At 32.7% G+C, this 24115-nt stretch overlaps 1 protein-coding gene across 1 annotated transcript; it reads left to right on the top strand.

Annotated features, from left to right (window-relative positions):
* Positions 1-1193: 1193 nt before the first annotated feature.
* LOC128167261 (uncharacterized) lies at positions 1194-24062 on the top strand. Its single transcript, XM_052832865.1, has 4 exons — positions 1194-1265; positions 22529-22804; positions 23102-23224; positions 23439-24062. The coding sequence occupies exons 1-4, from the start codon at positions 1244-1246 to the stop codon at positions 23684-23686; spliced, it is 669 nt and encodes a 222-aa protein (XP_052688825.1). The 5' UTR covers positions 1194-1243; the 3' UTR covers positions 23687-24062.
* The last annotated feature ends 53 nt before the right edge of the window (positions 24063-24115 follow it).

Here is a 24115-nt window from a genome sequence, read left to right as displayed (position 1 = left end):
TACTGGATTTCGAGATTTAAAAAAGATGTCTATATATTATCTAAAACTTAGAGAGATATCTGTATGTTTATTAGGTTCTTTTTCAGGTTTGAAAATTATCCTATAAGTGGAAATTAACTTATAATGTGAGTTTTGATAGACTTTAATGTATCATCGGATAATTTTTTGTAGCACAACTATTAAATATTTCACAGATCACTCCACTGATTTATGAACGTAAAATTACAAGGTATTACTCATTAGTCAACTAACCTTAACTAAAATATGAACAGAGAAAATCAAACCAACGCTCCTTAGAAATGTTTTTGTTGTAAAACAAGACTGTGACGTAAACATTTGGTTGCATTGTCCATTCATAGCTTATTGTTGTGATTTGACTTTGATGGTTAAGGAATATCGCAAACATATGTATAAATTCCCCTATAAACTGTATGTAACCGTCCATTATTAGGACAGATAGAGCAATTGTTATGTTGCATCTCGTATCGTTGTAAATCTTCGACAAATGTCGACACCCTTATTTACATGTAGAAAGACTTCTGTTGTCCATTCTGTCACTACTGTAGATCGCTATTCGACACAATCCTTCATAATAATTTACCTGGTTTTTTTTCAAAACTAATGTTTTCTCTCTATCCAAAGAAAGGTGAAAGATGCTTTAAGTTTGAATGGTCTGCATTCTGTTTGATGTCCTAATGAAAATAAGATATTCATTCAATTTTGTGACAAATACCTATATTTTGTGTACTATTTGACAGTCTAAAACAAATTTAAAATAACTAGTTTTATTAGCGAATAAAAAACAGGATCCTTTTTAAAAAAGAATACTTGAACGAAAAACTCATGACATAGAAAAGATTATGATCTTAATAAATTTAAACTGATAAAGTTCTTTGCATCTACCGACGGCAGGCAACTTCATAAAGACTTTCGGATTATTTTTTACCTAACTGAGAATAATTATTCCCAGCTGTCTATTTGAAACAGTATATTTTTTTTTACTGCCAACAGGTTTAAACATGCTTATCTCTAAAATTTAGAAAATGTTCTAATCGATAACAGGATTAGAAAGACAAGGAATAAACGCAGGTCCAAAAAACTTAAACTGGAAATATTTGTCAGGAAAAAGGAAACTATTCACACTATCAATACTATATATACCTGTGCAAATTTATCTGAACAAACACTCTGCCCTTAAACAGCCAGGAGACACTTCTCTGCATTGCTATAATTTATAAAAACAATGGGAGGGAACTGTTTTTCTGGTAAGAAAATATACCACAGTTTCTTAAGAAATAATCTTTTAAAATTTAAAGTTTGTTTATTTTTGAGTTAGATATTTTTAAATCATATAATGTCACGTTTAATATTAGTGTAAAAGTTGTAGTATTTAATATAATTGAGGATTCAATTATTACAATATATTTTTATGGCTTTAAATCATCGTTTTAATGTTTCAGATACCATTTATGATTTTATTCAACACAATAAATGCATTTCCTTAAACTTGGACAAATATTGATTTTGAAAGATTTTTTGGTTGAGAAAAACTTTCTATTTACACAATTAATCTCATATAATTGCGTTAAAAGTATACCTTATAAGCTTTTCAGGTTTTTAAAGTTGTACGAAATACTTCTCGATCTTATGAATTATAAAATTATCCTTTTATTTTGATGGGAAGTTCGTCATATTATTGAGGTGTCCCATATCACCTTAAAGATAAAAGTATTTGGTCGCCATTTTATTTTCAGTAGCTCCTCACCTGCTGAATGCTGGGTTATACATGTATATACCTGTACCGGTGAAGAAAGTTACAGTCGCATCCGTTCTGATCTGGACCCGGGGCCAAAAAACTAAGACGAGCTCACTTTTGATCTAAGTCTCACTTTTCTACTATATATTCCTTGTGGAAAAGTGAGACTTAGATCAAATGTAAGCTCGTCTAAGTTTTATGGCCCCGGGGCCAGGTATTGTGGGTGCCTGGACTTCTATTTAAACAAGATGATGTTGCGCAACCGTAGAAATTGACACTTGACACGTTATTATGATACAATGCTTAAAATAATGAACCATGAATGTTGTTGTTAATTGGTTTCTTAGCCTATTCTCTTAAATTGAAATGAAAATACATTTGCATGGCTGAATATTTAGAGTATCGGAACTAGCTGGGAAAAGAAAAACATTTTTTTTAATTTGATTTCAAACACGTGAGTGTGTATTTAGTGCATCTTTCATCTTAATTTTGTTCTTTAAGTCAACTTACCACTGTCCCACAACAGAATTTTAGATAAAAAAAACATGCTTTGAATATAACAACTGAGGAGAGAGCCCTCTCCCCCTCCCCAATTCAATGTCCCCGTTTTTTGCATAATCATTTATTCATTTGGACTGTTCATTATTTACAAATTAATGTTAAAGGTTTACTACTCTACCAGACTGATCTATTATTAAAACAAAACCGCTAGGCTAGCCTTTGTATATTTATTTCGATATTTAAGACCACGTTAATCATTCATCCAGCGTTCCTAGTTACCACGTTCTAGAAAGTTCCTTCCATCAACATGAAAATCGCATCGTTCCATGTTTATTAACTTTTTGTATTAACTAAGATATCCAATACAAAGGTACATTTATCTGCCAAAAATGCTTGATAAATCGTCCTAAAGTATAATACATGTACTAAATATTCGCCATGACGTTAATTAGTCAACCCACGTTCTTGTTAACCCCGTTCTAGAAAGTTCTATTCTATTCTCTCACCAGAGGTCGTGCTTCGCAAGCGTTCTATCCATCAAAACTAAAATCGTGCATTCAATAAACGAATTGTCTTTTTTATCTATTCAGCTTTTTTTTTCAAATCTTAACTTCAATGTAAACTCTAAGGAAGATCCCAGTATATATTCACTCTTTGCGTTATCATTCAATATCATTTTATTGTATTTTACTCGATTAGCTTAGTCGATTAATTGGATGCTTTAGTCGAGCGATAGTCGAGTACTCGATGAGTTAATTAATACTGTGTGTCCTTTTTAAATCAAATAATGCTATTGCCACATAATCTTAATATCTTAAACTAAAAAAAATGAAAAAGTTATGCACTTAATATATTTAATTTGAAATAAATTGAATAGTATTTTATTAAAATGTTCTGGCTTTTCTTTTTTTTCTTCTAAAGCTTACTCATAATTGAGCTCCATAATATCTTAGGCAAATCAAATGTGACTTGTTCAATCTTAAATAAATAACTGTCCGTCTCTAATCAATTATCAAAGATTAATGCTTATAAAAACAAACGCCTTGAAATAATTATTGATATGATTAATTTTTTGATTATGCAAACATCTAATCCATTAAATGATTAGAAGAAACACAGATTGTTCACAAGTACATGTACATTTCTGCCTAGGTAAAACAAAGTAGATAAATTATTAGCCGCTTCAAAAATACACCAGAGACACCTTATTAAGTGTAATTAAGGGATCAAACGTCGAGAAAAGAATAATTTTTTTTACATTCGTAGCCAAAAAACTACCGCAATAATAAAAAATAATTTTTTAAAAATATTTTTAAATTGTATTCACTTTATTGCGAGTAATCGACTAAGAAAATTTTATTCGTTGATCAGTGTGACCGAGCGATAGTCGAGTTCTCGTGTACTCGTTAATATCCCTAATTGTTAGCATATATTTTGTTGCTTTCCACTGACTCGGATCCGCCAAAGCGTGTCCACCACCTTACTCTCATTTTTTGCTATTTCGGGCTGGTTTGTAGAAAATAAAGGTAGGTTTTAATTAATTTAACAATAACTACTTATCAGGTAAAATTCAATTATAACTACGGACATCACATTCTCGTGTTAAAATACCAAAGGTGTAAGCAGTTACTCTGGTGCAGGCATGCTTGAGTTTATTGGCAAAATGTCTTAATTTATAAGTATAGATTTTAGCAATATGTTTCAAACAAAAGTAAATAAAAAAAAAAGATAAAATCAATAAAAGAAAGAGAGGGGGTATTCTTTGAAAGACGTTCAAGATATCCGTACAGGTGCAGGTAGTGCTGCCTGCACATTGACCACGTGTGTTGTTCACAGGGTGCACAGCGTCTACATGATAATGTAGACCCCAACCGCACAACATTCAACATAGTAAATAAATAAGCGATAGTAAATCCAGGAGGTTAACAACGAGTGATTGTTTTATTTAATTTCTAAAAAAAATTGCTCAGTTTTCTGAAGCCCGTGCGCTCACTAAATGATCTATTCCAGTGTGTATAGTTTGTACATGTGCGGGGTGTTGAAACAGTACGTATGCGACACAACGACACAGGAAAACGTTTTACAATGATGGAAGATTATCGAAATACGTGTACATTTCAGTATCAGATAAATCCCAATGAACTGAATTTAAAAATACCACAGCTAAAGTCTGGACCGTCTATTTTGTATTTTAGATGTTTCGATAAAAATAAAAGACATTAAAGCTAACCTGACAAGAAAACTTAATGATTAACGTGATGACTTCAATTTTTCTATCGTCAACTTTCCTTACTTATGTAGCAGTATACCCTCATCACCTCCATATCGAATTTTTGTCGCTCAGTTGATTCGATACGCAAGGACATGCACAACATATGAACAATTTCTATAGAGAGAGAAAGAGGGAGAGAGATCATATCATCTAAGGTGTAAAATACACCTACTTTAAAACAGGTATGAAAAACAAGGTACCTTTCTCGTTTTTTACTTTTCGACATATCTTTCACAAAACATGTTTAAAGTAACCAAATGCCTTCATATTAGATTCGTAAGTTGCATTTTACAAACTTACATTATATTTTTCTAAATATTTTTTCCATAACATTTATACTGGATAAATTAACATCACATTTAAAAATAACTTTTTAAAAAATATTCATGAAAGCGTATGCTTCCCGATAAACAGCTTCTATTTTTTCGTTGTTATTTATATGAACAGAATATGATGTATTTATAACCTACGATGTATGTACTGGTAGATGCATTAGTATTGAATGCAAATAATATTGAAAATCGAAGCCGATTAAACTTATTGATACTGATGCACAATCATAAACTTAATTTGTGATTCTCTTTTTAAAGTCAAGATATATTATTGATACAGGGTTCTTAACTATAATAATTATGACACATTCAAGTTTAGACAAATTTGCAATTAAATCTGATATGATTTATACACTTTAAAAATATTTTAATACGGGACACAAAATTGTCTTTGGAAAACGAAACTTATTATATTACATGTTCATGTATAAAAATATATCATTTTGTGCTAAAATAAAATCCATCGCAAAATGATAAGAAACAGAAATGCATTAATTTTTTTTAAGAACTTTTTTGAAATGTGCAATGTTAATAACCGACAAAGGTCCGGAAATTGGATGTAAACACAAAATTTACAATATGACAACTTGTAAATTGACAGACACCAAGTAAATTGAAAATTTTCAATATGATAACAGTAATAACTTAATGTATTTTTTTTACTTGAAATGATGTATTGATAATTCTATTGAGCACATTACACAAGTCATTTACTTCAACCTAAATAATGCTAAGTAAGAGCCTACTTTAAAAGAAAAAACGATTTTACCATGGTGTGTATTTTAGCAGTCTATGCATGTATAATTAGAAACCATTCAGGTCAATAATCAAACATTATACAATGTCGTGTAATATACGGATAGTGAATATATACGATTTACATGTGTGTTTGACTTTAAATAATACTCTTTGCGGTTGTATTTCAGAAAATCATATACACTATCCCATTTATTGGTTTCCGTTTAATGTTTTATCTATTTGTAGAATCTTATTTTGATACTTTGTGCTTTTCGTTCTGTAAATTGTTGAAGGACAAGGAATTTTATTCAATAACTTTAACATTTGTATAGTTCTAGTGGTTATGTATGCGTCTTTGTACATGGGGGAACAAGTTTTTATCAAATCTTTTAAATACTGTGGAATCATTTAATTTCGTGGGGGCAAAATTTTCGTGGATTGTAGGATTTTTGGTTATTCGTGGGGATGTAATTTCGTGGATGCGCCGGTTTTCAGTTTCAGTAGGAATACTAAATCTTTTAAAATTAGTTAATTAAAACAAGTTTCGGTATAAGTCCTTGGACTTGACTAAAGTTAGTCCCAACCTTGAGGCCTCTTTGTGAAACGAGCCCTTGGCCTTGTATAGTGCGTATGAAGCGATGAGCAGAACAATGGAAATCGAGAACTAATAGGGCAGAAGTCAGATATAAGAGGGAAATTATGCGTATTTATGAATTGACATCATCTTTAAATATGTCATGTGTTGGTAAAAAAAAAATACCCCGCATGTTAATATTCGTGTTTTGGTACATGCCTTTAATAGTGACAGAGAAAGGATGCGCACATACTCTTCAAGATTTTCTCACAACTGTAAATTGTAAAATGTACAATTACAAACTAATTCCAAACATCTGATTAGGACTTGAGATATCTACAAATACACATTGAAACAAAGTATTCACCCAGTCATTTTAACTATATGAAATAAACGCTACGCAAAGCTTTGAATCATAAATTATGATGCATGGTTCTATTGGTTGTTACGATTTAATCGACTAAGTGCTTTATATGACTTTAATGTTTACACCCAGTGGCGAACTTAATAGGGGCCTCCTAAAATTGTCAAAATGAAGTTAAATCATACCTCTCTTGGCAAATAAATCGAACAGCGTATGAGTCTTAATAATAAAATTTGTTGAAACTAATGGTATATCTTGAAATTGGATATATCTACGATGCAGTATGAAGAAACTCGTGGGTTAAATGATACAGTGTATCGAAATAAAAAAAACCGCTCTCCGTTGTTTCAGCTGTGACCAATCAGCCACTTCAAGTAATTTATTATAGTTTCATCCGCCCTTTCGTGTCTATCCACGGCTCAGAATTATAAAGTTTACGGGGACTTTGCAATGCAAACGCAGTGAAAGTGTTTCGGATAATGACGTTGAGTTTTTGTGCGAAGTGTGCCGAGTATTTCCGAATGAAAAAAATGTCAACATTTCCCATTATTAATTTGTTTTCGATTCTGTGAGTTTCTCCAGAAAAAAAATACACGAGGTTCCAATGAAGAAATATTGGCTTTTTACCTTTCAACGGTTTCACTAGTACGTAATTGACAGGTATTTTTATTTTCTATAAAAATCGTCAAAACCTATAACATAGACTTTGAGGAATGTAACAGTGTGATTGAAAATAAAAAGGCACTAAAGAAAAGAGTAATTTAGAAAAAAGAAAGTTGTGAATGTAACAAAGAAAATTAGCTTGGGTTGAAAATTGACCTGAATATTGATATTGATTGAGTGCCTATTCAACGTTATTGAGACAAAAAGTCGTGAAATTTGTAGCCAAAGTCATTTTTCAACAGCTATTTCATCTCTGATGACTTGCACCTTGACATTGACTTGAAAAATCAATGTTTTGAAAATTGACCCTAACTACATGTACACAGTTTTGAACTGTCTTAAAACAGGAATTTGCTCTACGCGATTGAAATAAATCTACTTGAAATTTTATTTTAATGTTTGAGGAGATATTAGACCTTCCTGAAGCATTAGATATATAACAATTTAATTAAAGAAATTTATTTTCTGTGAAACACTAAAGGAAGGGATAGGACCCAATACATAACCCTACGCAGGATTATCTAATTGAATAAATAAAGCAATAAAAACGTGAGCATTTTTATTTTTAAAAATTGTAGTTTACCATTTAAGTGCCCAAAAAATGAAAAAATTGATAACAAGTGTAAGAAAAACTGTTTAGAGATTTGAATTGAAGTAAAATTACATCATTATTCTGTACAACAGTTAGCTTGCTATATTTACCATTGTAAAGAATTTGTTTTGTTTTGTGGTTTTTTTATTTAGAAAAATATTTTTTTCATATCCTCTACATCATTCATATGAACTTCGGATAATTACCCGTTTTCAAGATTAATATTTACAGTATTATAGCACTGCACAGAATAGAGTATGCACTAAAAAGTACATGCAGCATGCCTTAAACCACTATCTCGTTTCCAATATACACATGACTGTAAAAAAATTAGTAACTTTCGGAAAATGAAATTTAAAAATAAAAACATTTCTCTTTAGCAAATTATGAAAATTATGTTAGTCTATTGTCGTATCGTAAAGTTTACTGCCAACATGTACCTACATGTACCTACCAACCTAGTCTTTGTTGCACTCGAGGGAACATGGAGCAAGAACTAGGGATTTTCATTTTTCTCCATTTTTATCTGTTCTTTTCTTTTTCATCCTTATCACCTTTTCCCAGGTAAGATTCATGTCTTTAAGTTCTTTATCTTGGTCGGCCGTTTCCCCTTTTCCCTTCTGGGGTCCATCTTAGTGCTACTATTGTTGCTCTCGTTAGTTGGCTTTCTTAAGACATGACCAATCCATCTCAATCTGTATTTCCTAAATTATGTTCTCAAATCTGCTGTTTTTATGTATTTCTGTGGGTTTTTGTTGGTAATTTTTTATGGCTGGAATATCCTGAAGATCTTTCTAATGCAACCATTATGGAAACTTGTTAGTTTGTTTATATCCCTTGTTTATATCATCCTCCAGCATTCAGCACTATACATTAGGACAGATATTATATATCTTGATCTTCGTGCGTCTGCTGGTGCTATTTAATTTTCACAAATTCTTAAGCTTGAAAGGGATCCCCTGGCTTTACCCAATAATTCTATTATGACCTTGTGTTTATAATGTGCTTTAAAATATCTTTTCCATTTAGCTGCATTTTGGTGGGTTTTTTGTATTGAGACATTACTTCTGTTTTCTCTATGTTGAAGTTCTGACCTGTTTTACTCACATTTCTACATTAGATGTTTCTCTTTGCATTTGTGTTTTCAGATGAGATATTAAAGCCAGGTAATCTTCATAACTTAAGTGCTTTAGGTTGCCGGGAAGAGTCCACCTGAGGCATGTGTTGTCTTCATGAAAGGGTTGATCTCATTACCCAGTCTACTGCTATGTAGATGAAAATGATAAAAATGAATCGACAATATGTCAAAATGCTTGCATATAAGTAAATCCATATATAATAACACTTACGTTTTTGCATTTTAAAATTTTTCCTTTGTAATATTGGACCCTCTTGTGGCCCAACCCTACTCCTGAAGATTATTATTTTGACAAATTTTATTCTACATTCTCTGAACTGACTAAAGTTACAGTTGACCACCCCCACCCCTCCCATTGTGGCACCACCCTTCCTCCGGGGGATCACGATTTAAACGAACTTCAATCTTCCCTATGTGATGTGCCTTTCAAACAAATTGCAGTTTTTCTGGCCAAATGGTTTCTGCGATAAAAGTTCTAATTATTTTTCATACATATTCCAATGTAAAAATTTGACCCCTTCCCCACTGTGGCCCCATCCTACCCATGGGAATCATAATTTCATCAGCTTTTTTGGCCGAACAGTTTCAGAGAAATAGAAATGTAATTATTAACTCTATATATGATTTTGTAAAATTTGAACCCTTGTGGCCCCATCTTACCCCCGTGGTCATAATGTTCACAACTTTGAATCTACACTTCCTAAAGATGCTTCCACATAACATTCAACTTCCACGGCCAAATGGTTCTTGAGAAAAAGATTTTTCATAATTCTTTTTATCTTCCCTTGGAAAAGCGAGTGGTTCTTAATTTTCAAAACTCTGCATACTTTTTGCCTAAGTGTGCTTTGAGTCAAGTTTGAGATTGGACCAGTTGTTCTGGAGAAGATTTTTAAAATGTGAAATGTTTACGGACAGACAGACGGACGACAGACAAAACTGAATCAGAAAAGTTCACTTGAGCTTTCAGCTCAGGTGAGCTAAAAACTTAGCTTGTTGTTGACTACTGTCTTAATTCTGTTTACAATTAATTAACTGATGATCTTGCTTGGTATTGAGAGTAAAATAATACCTCTCTAGTTGTTACAGTCTGTGAGATCTCCTTTTTGGTAGCATGTCGATGTTACCCTCAGACCATATTGTTGGAATCATTTTATTCTTCCATATTTTGCGGAAAAGACGATAAAAAATATATACTACTAGGATAGGGTCTGCTTTGTAGATTTCAGCTGGTAAGTCGTCATTACCAGGGGATATACATATATTATTCTTCAAACTCTGGATTACTTTTACAAATAGTATTTCTTGATGATTCGTATGTATTAATCTGAAGTCGGTGTTTGCTTCAGATATTTCTGATCTGTTGTTAGGGTTGGGTGGTTCAATATCTCTTCAAAGTGTTCTTTCCATTTTTGATCTCGCCTTTTCTCAAGTGTAATCATTGGGTCATGTTTGTCTCTTACTGTGATCTGATAAACATCGCCCATCCTCTGTTCAGATGCTGCTCTCTCAGCTTCGTTTGCCATATTTTCAATGAAGTTCTTATGGTCTCTCTTTGTGGCCTTCTTTACTTCTCTGTTGTTGTTTTAACATTGTTCTCTTAGTTTCTCTTTGATTATTTTTGAATGTGTTTTACCTATTTTCTTTCTTAGTCCATACTGTTATCTCTAAGTATCAATGAGTGTCTGGTGTTTATGTACTTGATTCCTAAAACCTATAATTCTCTCTATTGCGTTGTTAAAAGTATCCTTCGCTTTTTGACAGGGCTTGTCTATCTGCTCTTTATCTATATCACTGCTTTGTTGGATATGGAATCTGTTTTATCTCAAGTCTAAACTCTTGCTTGGTTTTGAAGCAACTTAATTTACCAGTGTTTATTTTTTTACTGCTGCTTTTTGGGATTGATTTCATCAGCTTAAGTTTAAAAACCTATAATTTTTTCGTTTGCGTTCTTAAATGTATCCTTCACTTTTTACCAGTGGTGCTCGTCTATTTGATTTTCACACGTGTCACTGCTTTGTAAGTTATGGAATCTGTTTTTCAGCTCCAGTCTAAAATCTCTCTTCACTTAATTTACCAGTGGCAAAGTTTTCCTGTTGCTTTTTTGGTACTGATTTCATCAGCTTAAGTTTAAAACCTGCAGTTACTAAATGGTGATCACTAGCCATATGTATCCAAAGAACATTTCTTCACGTATAGATGGCATACTGAACCTTGTGTTACTCTCACATCCTGAAGCGATCTTCTCCATTTTCCATTTATGATCTATTTGATATTTGTCTCTTCCTCCAGCTGATACGTCAACTAGTGTATTTTTTTATGTGGGAACAATACCCCACCTATCACAAGGTATTTGTTACCACATAACTCTGCTAGCAATTACCATTCTCATTCATGGTATACTTACCATTCTTTCACATGATTCTTTCATATCCAGTGTTGTCTTGTCCTAGTTTTGCATTAAAATCACCCATGATGATGGTTAAATCATATTTTGAAATCTTTTCTAGCTCGACCTGTAGTGCATCATAGAAGTCAAGTTTCACTTCATCTTCTGCATCATTTGTAGTAGAGTAGACTTGTATGATATATGTTTTAATCGGTTTGTGTTGAGCCTTGTTCTTATCATTCTCTAACAGGATGGTATTCTATCAATGACTTAGCTGCTGCTTTACTCAGAATAATTGCTACTTCCTCATTTCTACTATCTATCCTGTCTTAGTATATGACTGCTTCACAGCTATTTGTCATTCCTTTTACATGTAATTTGTTCATCTCTCTGACGACTTGAGCTTAATTTCCTGCTTCGTACTGTAGACGTCTTTAATTCTGTATGTCTAAAATTTCACGATTTCCTGTGTTAGTACCTTTTACAGTGTCTTGAATTTCACGGTTAATCGGCTTTAATTTAAATGAAGACTGCAAAACATATATGATATGTAATGAACTTGTAACCATACATTTACATTTTTTTCTTTGGAATCACGCGCACCCGACATTTTGAGCCTGAAAATTAAGGGGCGTAATATGTTAAAAAAAACTGTACGACTTTATAATCAATTAATCTTAAAAGTGAATTGCTCATCATGAACGTCATCGTAAACAATCCACAAGGTGTACAGGAAGCTTCGGAGATGTTCGAAATAAGTGGCAATTAGCGCACGTCTTCACAACAATTGCTTCGATAGGGCCGCAGATCTGAGGGGTATTAAAAGATAAAGGTGAATAGAATGTTCCGTTATAATAAGTTGTTTAATTAACAATATTCATACATAATATTTATGCTTGCGTTTTTAAAAGTACGATAGGGAAGTGGTAATTTAGGCCCCACTCATGCACACGCCTATCAATAACATCTGTAATGGCGGCATACACGGAGATTGCAAATACACATTTAATATTTACGGTAGCTTAATGTTCACGGAAAATTGTCTGACAGTGAACATAGTGATATTAAATTACTGTAATGTTTTCCACGTCTACAGTAGATTGTACATACCAAAAGCCAATCTTAAGTTTCGTTCTTGTGCTCAGTATTCTCTTTATGCGACCAGATTCCGGTTGGCTTTCACATGTTGCATTTATGTATATACGCAGGTTGCTGCTGGTATTCTGATGCTTCAAGAAAACTTAAAGGTGAAATATTCCTAACCGTTGTATCTGTAATCAATTAGTTTTCTCGAGAAGGGGAGATTTCTACCCTTCCTCAACCTCCAAACTGGTGGACCAGGGATTTGTGATTAAGGTTACCTTCCTCTAAAATTGTTGTTTGCCACAGCTCATGAAGCCATTCTCTACAGGTTATTATCTGAGTTTCGTTTCTTTGATTTTCTCTCTGGATTTTCTTCCATAGCTTTTGACCTTTCCAAGCCATTCTCGAAGCAGTGGAACTGTTTAATACATAGCTGGGAACAAGGTTCGCAGGCATCTGGGCATAACCAAACACCGTTGAGTCATGCATACCGTACATTTAGGGGAATAGTTTCCTCCAAGACCTTTTGGTTCTTTTTGCCATCGTAAGGTAACGAATTCCCAGAGTCAAATATCTGGGACAAGTAGGCCTTGCTGAGGAGAGACTAAACCTGGAGGAGAAAACTTACACATTTGCTCACTCTTTCGCAGTAAACTGCTAGCCAAGGGAGGTGCTGAAAGCGAGAGTGAAAAACACAGACACAGACGAACACACACACAGTACGCACCACACAACCATTTAGAAGACCGATAATCCGATAATTATATTTCCTTGGTAGGTGTAAATATGTCGTATTGCAACTTTTGCTGTAAATTTCCCTAGAGAACGTAAAACGTACAGTTGATATATAATTAGTAGACACATATGAAACAAGAGGTACATCGGACACATCGCTCACCCGAGCAACAATGTCACAATTCTAGTCAAGTCAGCTTCATCTAATAGAATACAAATAAACAAATACAAAAAAATTAAATACAAATTTCTAATGATCAAATAAAATTTGAGAGTCATCCGTAGAGTTATGAGCAAGATACAGGGCTCACAATTCTTTGTTATGTAAACAAGGCTCGTGCCCTGTTTTTGTTTACATAGATTCAGTATACAGTAAACAAACTTTTTACTGCTTATTAAATGTCTATTTATTTCATTTTAAAGGTATATGTGGCGTATTTGTTTCATGCTAAGAAATATTTGATTGATTTATTTATTTCAATATGTTATATAAAGACATATCTTCACAATAAATTACGCAGTTTATATCAATCGGGTTAAAAAGATATAGAAATTAATAAATAATTTTTATAATTATTTTCGCGTCCACAATAAATACAGCATTTGAATAAACTCCGCCTTAAATCGGCCACGTGATACCACGCTCAGTCTTTCACAACAACAATGGCGACGACGAGAAAGATAGGTATACCCGTAACACCGTTAAGTTTGACAGATTTGGAAAAGAAAGAAAAAAGAGACAGACTGACAAGGATAGGAACAAAGGGAAGATTGTTATCGGAGACCATGTAGATTGAAAGCCGAATTAAAATTAAGTTTAATAAGTTTTTATCATGAAGTTGTATGGTTTTGCTAGTTAGGTTCGTACGTGCTCCATGTGTTCCATGTCTTTACTTTAAAAATTATGAACCACAAGTGGATTTTCGTTAAGAGAAATTTTTGAATAAAGAATTAATAAACACTCTCAGTACATGCATCTCTCAGGAGAGGCTCGTTTGGGTATTTATTCATTTTACCGTGTCGTTAATGATTATAAAATGTTTCATCTTATTACACATAATTAGCAATTTATATCATTCTACATTAATGAATAATGCGCCTCTGGTATCATCTGATATAAGAATTATCTAATTAAGACATGAAAAACCTCATTCTAATTTGTAAACAAACTGTTCTTTCATCGTGTTTTCAATACTACATTTTCCCGCACTCATGCGCAGTGGCGTTACAAATGGCCGATCACATTAATATTCATCAGACTTGTAGCAAAGTTTCTAGACAAATAACTAAAGAAAAAACATGTTTTACGGGCCTAGAGTTTGTCAAACGTCTAATTATAAGAAGCATGATGCATATTTTTACTAAAACTCATACGTCCAAAATTTTACTCCAAGCACGCCACATATACCTTTAAGCACAGATAACAGTTTCTAACGTTTAACCAATTCATTTTAGGTCTAAACCTGGAATTTTCACTTCATCGTTCAAAATGTAAATAAACGCTTTGTTTACATAGCAAATAACTAGTACTCAACAAATGACTCTCAAATTTAGGTTGCCTATTAAAAATGCCTTACTGAAGCATTGTATATATTAAAATCAGAAAAATAATTTTTGACCAAAATCGTTACCATGCCCCTTTAAAAGAATTTTATGCTTAACGTTTAGTATCTTTTGTATCGTCACGTTTTGTGTTGTTTCAACAATTTAGAATAAAACATTATTTTGGGAATTTAATGTTACGAATATTAGCATCGAATTCCGTAAAAGAATATTTGTTATAGATTTTCACAAATATTCCTACTATGAATTTTTAACCTCGCCAGACACCCATTATTAATTTTTGGGTTTTGGGGTCATGATTTGAACAATGCAAAATCTAAACTTTATTCCAAAATTAACAATTTCTTAGGATGATATTGCATATACAATTTTATAAAATCATAACATAGGTGTTCTTGCGAAAAAAAATTCTTTAAAGATATTTTCTAATGTTTAATATAATATCACCATGTGGCCCTACACTACTCCCAGAGATCATGATTCAAACAAACTTGAATTTCTGCTACATCACTTCTTAAGGATGCTTCCTCACAAGTTACAGCTTTTTGGGCTGATAGATTCTGAGAAGAAGTTCTTTTGTTTTTTCCTATGTAAAAATTCAACCCTCGTTTTGACCCCCAACTATCTCCATGGTCACGATTTGAACAATTGAATCTACACTACCTAAGGAGGCTATTACAACAATTTAAGCTCTTCTGACCAACTTTTCTTTAGAGATTCTTTAAAAAATGCAAACAAGTTTTAAATAATTTCACTATCACTATCTCCACTTAAAAGAAGGTTCCTTTTTGAAGATGCTTATGTTTAAACACTTTAAACAAAACATAATTGTAAATCAACTTTAATTTTTTTTACTTTGAATATATCATAAATACTACTATCAATTCATTAATACATAATATTTTGCTGTTGAACTTAGAACCTGTTTCATGACTAAAATATCACGATGCGCGTCAATTTTCAACTGACAAGTGTCTTAATTCAACGACTTTAGTCTCAATATTCAACGTTGAAAAGTTACCCCCGGGTCAATATTCAACTCGGGTCAAAATTCTTCGTTACAGAGAAAGAAAGGGGTCACATAAATGAGACTTGCAGAAATTGTCAATTCCATCAAAAAGATATGTTACGTTGCCTTCTTGTTTTAAGGATGCCTCATTACTTAACTTAATCTAGAACAATCCGATTTTTAAGGTAATAAAAACATCAGTATGTTTTCTCTTGTTTCTCCTGTCTAAGCACGTCTGCTACAATCTATAGTCCGTCAAAGGTTTTACTTTTCGTCACTTATTGACGAATTTAAACGAGAATAGACATAGTTTATCTATTTTTACCCGGGAAAATTAACATGTACGAAAACAAATTTCTTACGGAGATTTTTCATTGGAAATATTGAAATATTTTATCTTTCGGATGTCAATCGACTCACACACTTTTCAACGTAATCATCCGGATACTTTTCATGTCGTTTGCAATGCAAAATCTCCATAGACTATTTTTGGTTGTATATTGAAACCAGAAGCGGTAAATAGAGTGTTTTCAAAGAAAATAATTAGGTGTTTTTTTTCTAGTTGATGAACGTAGTTTGGGCATCAAGGTATTTATGATTATCAAATTATTAAGCAAAAGATGGTGGAAGCAAAAACTTGGAACATGGTGTAGTGCACCATCTTTCTTTACTTACTTTTAAGAACTTTTGTTTTTCCCATTTACAGTAAAAGTCATTCTGATGCAGTAGGTACTAGTGTTCAGATGTTCTTACTTCAGGATTTAAAAAGAAGTGTATGTTACGAGGGTCATTCAAAAAATACGAAGACAATGTGGCTGTCCATCATATATTTTTCATGAAAGTCATACTTAACAGGTTAATCTGTGCACATACACTTATGATATTGATATGCGAAGTTTTAGTCCATTTGATGAAACGGGTTTTTTGTTACCCCTTTTTAAAAACAACATGTTTTGTCACCACGGCGCACGGTAACGTTCAAAACATGACGTCAAGATTAAATTTGCACACATTTGTTTGAGAATCATAAGTTTTCATTTTCTAACCGGGTATCTCTTAGTTTACAGTAAGAATAACCCTGAACGTCGGTTGACGTTACTTCTTTTTTGACCAAATATTTACAGATATTCTACTCTCTTTCGTACGAAAGCCGAGAAGGATCATTCGAGATTCGAAATACGAGATTCGAAATACGAGATTCGAGATTCGAAATTCGAGATTCAATATATAAATTAACCAATCAAATCAAGGATCTGAAAATATGTATCCTAGCGACATCAAACTGTTCTAAATAAAAATCATACGTACATGCTCTTATATACAAATAAATGATATGTTCACTTCTCCCTACCTAACTAAATAATTATTTGTATTTACTTTTACACAGAATATCTAAGTAGACTAGTAATAATGCAGTGTGCTTCGCGGATCTAAGTGATTTTTTTTGCCCTGGTGTATTTCCACCTGATGCGTTTGAACCCTAAGGTATTTCACCACCAGTAATAGTTTAAAACCCGGGTTTATTCACCCCTTTTGTGTAAAAATGCGGTTATGGTAGAGATCTTCATAAGCGTAGCTAATTTTTTCTGTAGGGGGTCCTAGGCCAATTTTAAAAAATTTTACAATGTAAATTTAATAAGCTCCAATTTTCCCGAGGAGGGGGTCCAGATCCCCTGACCCCCTCCTTTCTAGATCCCCGCATGAAGAATAGTACATGTATCTAAATAATCTAAATATAAATAATCTGTCCTGTTTCACTAATAAATATAAGCATTACTTATCGTTTTTATGTATGCATACAGTGATACACTAGTACTATGATTATAAACAAATCATTGAGATATTATCATATCATACGGAATTACAATTTTTTTTCCTTTTCCTCAGTAAACAACTTATTATGAGTCTTACTTTTGGAATTGTTTTCAATATAGAAGGATACCTACTCTCTACAATTAAAGGTAGGGATGATAGGATGCCAATTTGTTCACATTGACGATTTCTTGTGCAGAGAACAGTAAAACCTTTTATTTGATTGTGCATGAATATTTTTTTTTGGTCTTCTTTGTAACGTAATTCACATTAATTCTTTAAAGTGCAAATCAATACGGTTTTTTTATGATTAAACAGCAGTATTTTTACAAATGAAACTATGGGAAATAAAAAAAATATATTGCAATACCTATGCAAATGATAAAATATATCTCCAAAGTGTTATGATTGTTTCAAATCAGATTATGGCACATTTCACATATCTTGTTAAATATCAGGGAAATTCAAAAGCTGCATGTTCTTAAAGAACATAATAACTACTTACTTTACAGATAATAAAGCAATATTTTCTTGTGTCCATATAAATTTGATGGGAATGGGCAATGAATTATATTTCAAAATAAGTCTGTAGAATAAAACAAGCAACGTAACGTAATTCACAAACGAAGTTGTAAGAGTCAATATGGAAATAAAAATAAAAAGTAAATAAAGTTAACTTATTGAAAAGATTTTAATAGTTAATCACACAAACTTTGAACTTTTCTTCATATATTTCAGAAAATTTAAGCATATTTCTAGTCTCTTCCTGCTATACTGGGTCGTTCAAAGAGCAAAGAATATCACTATTTCTCTGTACTAGGAATCCAAGTTTTGTCTGTCTGTTCGGGCATTTAAAGGACTTTTCCCCACCTATCATAACTGTGATATGATATCCCTGGTCTTATTCGATAATTATTTCAACATACAGTGTACTATAAACCATCGTACATGGTGGCAACATGCACGCATCTACTTGATACTTGCGTTCACCTAATCACCAACAATATAATTATATGTTCCAGTGCTTGCTTTCTGTAAAACTGTTGGTAGGGGTGTTACCTTCACTGCCTTGCCAAGGAACAGAGCTCATACAACAAGTTACCCACTCTTTGCAAGCCACATGGTACCAAATTGACGTTTTTGAAACTTGCGTCCCAGAAACATGATCTGCACGGCTATTACAACTCACAACCCCCCCCCCCCCTCCCCCCCCCCCCCCCCGTGAAATAACAGCATAATAACCTCTTTTTTGCGATAGTTTTCTCTAACCTTTGGTCTTTTTTGTTCCCAGGATTTCTTTTAAAGCTTTGCATATTTCATTCTAGTCATTATATTAAATTAAAACAGTAGTTATGTTTGTTCGTGAATTACGTTACACTGTTGTAAATTACGTTACACTCTAATATAGACTTATACCTCATTTAAACACCAAACGAATCAATGTTTCATATTTATGATATCAAAGTTTAACCTTTATTCTTCATTCTCAATATAAAATTCCAATAACATCATTAAAAACCAAAAAGTTTTCGTCAGTCACAAATAAGCATAATCACACTTCTGACGATTGCGTACACAACTGTAGTAGTCAAAATGGTTACCGCATGTAAACTTTCTTTCTACAAGTGCGTGTATGTTAAGCGGTGTCAATAAATAAAGATTCATGGTGATTTTGCCCCCCTTTAGGATTATTTTACAATATAAAGTAAATCGGTCATAACGTAATTCACTGCAACGTAGTTCACAGTCTTGACTTTTAATCAGAATACGAAATAAAACTGTGGCAGTTAGAAGCATTGTGTATGTAGTAACAATGATAGGCATCGGTGTGTACATCAGTCTGGATAGTTGAAGTTTGTAGCATTCAGGAACTGTTTGCAAGATTGCGTAACGTAATTCACAATTTAATGTAAATATGGAAATTTTTCGAAATTTGTTATTCTTTTTTCAAAAATGGTATCTTTTGTTAGTGAGTCATAATTTTTTTCATAACTTTGTAACTTTGTGATCAGTTTTATCCATTTAACATCACGGTAAACGCCTATTACAATTTCATTATTGATGCAAGAAAATTGTAACGTAATTCACAGCATTAAATGGGACACTCAAATTTTGGATTGTATTTTTTTCTTCGGCCAACAGGGAGAAATTTATAGACAAAAAATGTAAAGTCTATCCCCTGATCATTATAATATTCATCACTTTGCTTCCTATATTGGTGCTTTTAGATTATTTTTTTGTACCTAAATACGACCACTCTCGTTTGTGACATTTGGTTTTGATCAAATTTGGCTTATAAATTCTTTATTTTAGTACAGTAAATGGGATTAATACATCGTAATATCTTAATTCATAAGTCAGTCATACCTAGATATTAAATTTAATCCCCTTAACAATTAAAGATGGAGAATTTTGTTTTCAAAAATCGCTTGTGACAACGAAAACTGGTTTTGGGGCACTTTAACTGACTTTGGATGAAAATGTGTGTGGTTCAAGATTTTTCTAAAGGACATACCCGATTAGAATTGAAAAAGAGTCGTACGTTTAAAACTAATTTTGTCAAAATTTTAGATTCATTTGGTTATATTTTGGTCCATTTGGGTAAATATATGAACCAGCGCAGCTCTAATTTATATATAATCAGGCCATAAATTCAAAATATTTAAAAAAATTAATAGCTTTAAATCCAGCGGATGAAAGAAAAGGAAAGCAAGTCGAACTCGATGAGTGCTAATACCTGTGTTGAATGAATGGTACAGTAGGATATGCGCAAAAAAGTCCCGTCTACTCTTTCCTACACTATAATTATTGGAATATTAAATCCGATTATAAGAGTCAAATTAAAAATCAAGTACGGATATGTACCTGTTTATCAAAAGTAAAACTACTCATAATTTATCTACAGTGCATCGTTATGGAGCTACACAGAAAGTTTTATATTAATTTGCCGAGCCAAATAAAAAAAACCTGGAAAACGAAGAGAAAACAAAGTGGGGACAGAATAACTGACAAATTAATTAGGACTATATAGCCCCCCCCCCTCCCCCCTCTTGAAATGTATATACTGAAAACAGATTATTGGCGTACAACATCCGCACACAATTTAAAGAAAATTTCATGTTTTTTTTATCCTTTTCGCTAGCTAATGTAAGACATCACAAATATCCCAAACCCCCTCACGGAAAAGGAAATGGTAGGTGATGAGAGAGAGAGAGAGAGAGAGAGAGAGAGAGAGAGAGAGAGAGAGAGAGAGAGTCGATGTCAATCACAGGTGCGTTAACACCGTTAAAATTAAAGCTTGCTAGTTGGTCTGCCATACCATAGCTACCTCCTCTCTTTTCTCGTTTTAGAGGCTTAATTATTGTCTATATATGCTTGTATCAAATCAAATAAATTTCAAATTCTAAATCAAACTGAATTTGACACTACAAAACTCTCTGTCTGTCTGTCTGTCTGTCTGTCTGTCTGTCTGTCTCTCTCTCTCTCTCTCTCTCTCTCTCTCTCTCTCTCTCTCTCTCTCTCTCTCTCTCATATCGACAATGGAATTGCCATACCCTACAATACACTATTTGTCTTTGAGGTTGTAAATCCTTATATCTTCTATGGTTTAAAACTTTATCATAACCTATATTTTGACATGTCGATTATTTCATTGAGTTTCGTTTCATAACTAAAACATTTAGATTAAACAGATCTTTCTTCGCGAGCCGATTTTTACACAGTTGGGGCGAATACACTTCGGGTTAAAATTGTTCGGGGGGAAATACATACAGGGCAAACACGCAAAGCCAACAGTGTTATTTCTAATTTAATTGTTTATACTGTGTGGGGTTAATTCATCAATGTTAATTTAACCATTTTATAACCACTATATAAGAGCTATTAAGACATTTATTTGTAGGAAAGAGCATGTACGAATGATCTTTATTTAGAACAGTTTGATGTTGCTAGGATACAGGTTTCAGATCCATGATTTGATTGGTTAATTTAGATATTGAATCTCGAATTTCGAATCTCGAATCTCGTATTTCGAATCTCGTATTTCGAATCTCGAATCTCGAATGATCCTTCTCGGCTTTCGTACTTTCGGGCTGTTTTATATTCAAAATACAATGACCACCACTCCCACAAAAGTTGCGCCGTGACGTCCGGCGACGTCGATGTTTTTAGTTACTTATATAGAGGACTATCTAATTTTAGTTACTTATATCTGTTCGACAAAACAATATATCCCGTCATTATTTGGTACATAGAATACCATGACTATACTAAATTTGAACATTCAATATTATTTGGGTATTTGAGATATTACTTTCAACATTATAAGGCTTATTGTTGAAATAACACAAATTTTGACCGTGTGTCGTGACCTCATTTTTGCAGGAATAAATTCTAAATAATTCTTAGAAATAAATAAATAAATCTTTTTTTCTTGCAAATTGTTTGAAACTACTGCTAAATTATGTCTACCAAATTTAGTAATGATATGACGTTAAGTAACATAGCTATGACAAAAGTCATCGTATTTTTTGATTGACCCTCGTATAGGTACTTTAAAAAAAACATTATTGCGTTAATGTCATAGAATTCATGTACACTATTGTTATATAATTAATAATTGTGTGGAAATAAATTATGAACTGGTTGTTTTTGTTAATGTAAATAGTACAAAAAATATTTAACATTAATTCGAAGTCATGTAACTATTTTGCTATTATTCAGAAAGATATGGATTAGTATTTTTCTTAAAGAATGTCATGGGACATGTATTTATTTTCCATCAGATTTATAATATTAACGATTCAATTCTTGTAATACATTTTGTTATGCATCTTTTGCAAATGTACTTTTGTCATTTCAAGTAAACAAAAACAATCCTGAAAGGAATCAATCCTTATATATTTTTTTCAACTTCCAGTGAGGTATATTAACAAAGGATTATCTTAAAGTGATGAAATGAGATTTAAATACTAATATTTTTTGTCAGAATCGTAGTTCTTTTTAATTTAGCATTGCCTCAGACAAAAGATCAACTCATAGAGAAAAACAGAAAGCTACGCAAAGAACTAGACACCGTCAGTCGTCGGTATCTAGAGAATGTGTGGAGCGTGGTAATAAACCTTAAAAAGGGTTACGTTGAAAATAAATGTGACATGACGCCCAGCTATGGAAAACTGAAGGAGCTGATTAAATCCTCCACCAGTGACGAGGTTCTGGAGGGATGCAGGGTCCCTAAACACAAACACTCCATACAGAACAAGGGAGTCTCCTGTTATAATAATAATGGTATTTAAAAAAATACAAATAGTATGCATTATTCTTTATTATTTAATTTTTAATCTATTGAGATATATATACGTGATGATCACGTCATCTAATCAAGATAAGCACGAATGACATTCCTGTAGAATTGTCCCCAGTATTGACATCCTTAATAATGTTAAAGAATAAGACCCCATTCTTTAAACTCCTACAATATTATATTTTTTAGAGAAAAATTGAGGAGTTTATGTATCCGCGTGTTGGAGTTGTACATATGAGTCGTGTTTAGCTTTAGCAACCTTCATTTCGTTCTACTTTTAGCTTCCACCGATAACATCTATGATGCTGTTGCTGCACGCTACGATCAGTGTACGGGAGCATTAGGCCTCCGGAAGAACTGTGCACAACTTGCGGGCTATGTCGCCATACCATTAATGATAAAAGGTATAGGGTTATAGACCATAACTTTAACTCAGAAATGTCAAGTTAACTGGAACAATGACTAAATTATTGAACTACTTACTAGTCCAGTGGGTTTTTCTTAATAATTTTTGCAGGGGAAAATCTTTGGTGATTCTAAACTAAAAACATTTAAAAGATATTAACCCTTTCCTGTTGACTTTTAAAAGATTTTGATGTTATCTTATTTTGAATACAGAGGTTACAGAAATGCACAAGGCGGAAATTGCTGATGAAAACGACGAACTAAAACATTACATACAATGTTATGACCATATGTTCGAAAGGGCACGCAGAAGACTGAGCAATCTACGAAAGGAATATGAAGAATCAAAGCAGTATCTGCTACCCAAACGATATCCACTTCTGAAAGAAATGGTTAAAACTGTGATCACGGACAAAAAGCTGATGCCTGACAGACCTGATGACGAAGCTACCAGTGAATGAAAAGTTGTAAAATGGGTATATATATAATACACATTTTGATTTTTAATTTTTGAACCGATGCTAAGTCAAGCCTTGATTTTTCAAGAAATATGACCACAATAATACCTTCCATTATCTGAGAAAAAAAGGCGACTTTCCTCATTTAACATTTAGTTATTTGTGCAAATAATATCGAAGAAGATTTAAAATTTCTGATTTTGTTCTGATTTACTGGTTCTTCTTCGATATGTTGTGTAACGTTGTTTTCTGTTTTTAACGAAATACACCCTTCGCTTCCTTCATCTCTATAATTATCTTTGGTTTGTAAACAAAGGTCGAGTCTTGTTTTTGTTTACATGCGAGTTATATTTTTAGAGCTTGGCTCAGCTTTCATTGAAATCTGATGTGATCTGTGATCTTTTTATAAAGTTATCTCTGAACACAATAACA

This window comes from Crassostrea angulata, chromosome 10, assembly GCF_025612915.1.
Source record: "Crassostrea angulata isolate pt1a10 chromosome 10, ASM2561291v2, whole genome shotgun sequence".
NCBI classification, from domain to species: Eukaryota; Metazoa; Mollusca; class Bivalvia; order Ostreida; family Ostreidae; genus Magallana; species Magallana angulata.
The sequence above is the reverse complement of the archived record's forward strand: the minus strand, read 5'-3'. Positions and strand labels throughout refer to the sequence as shown.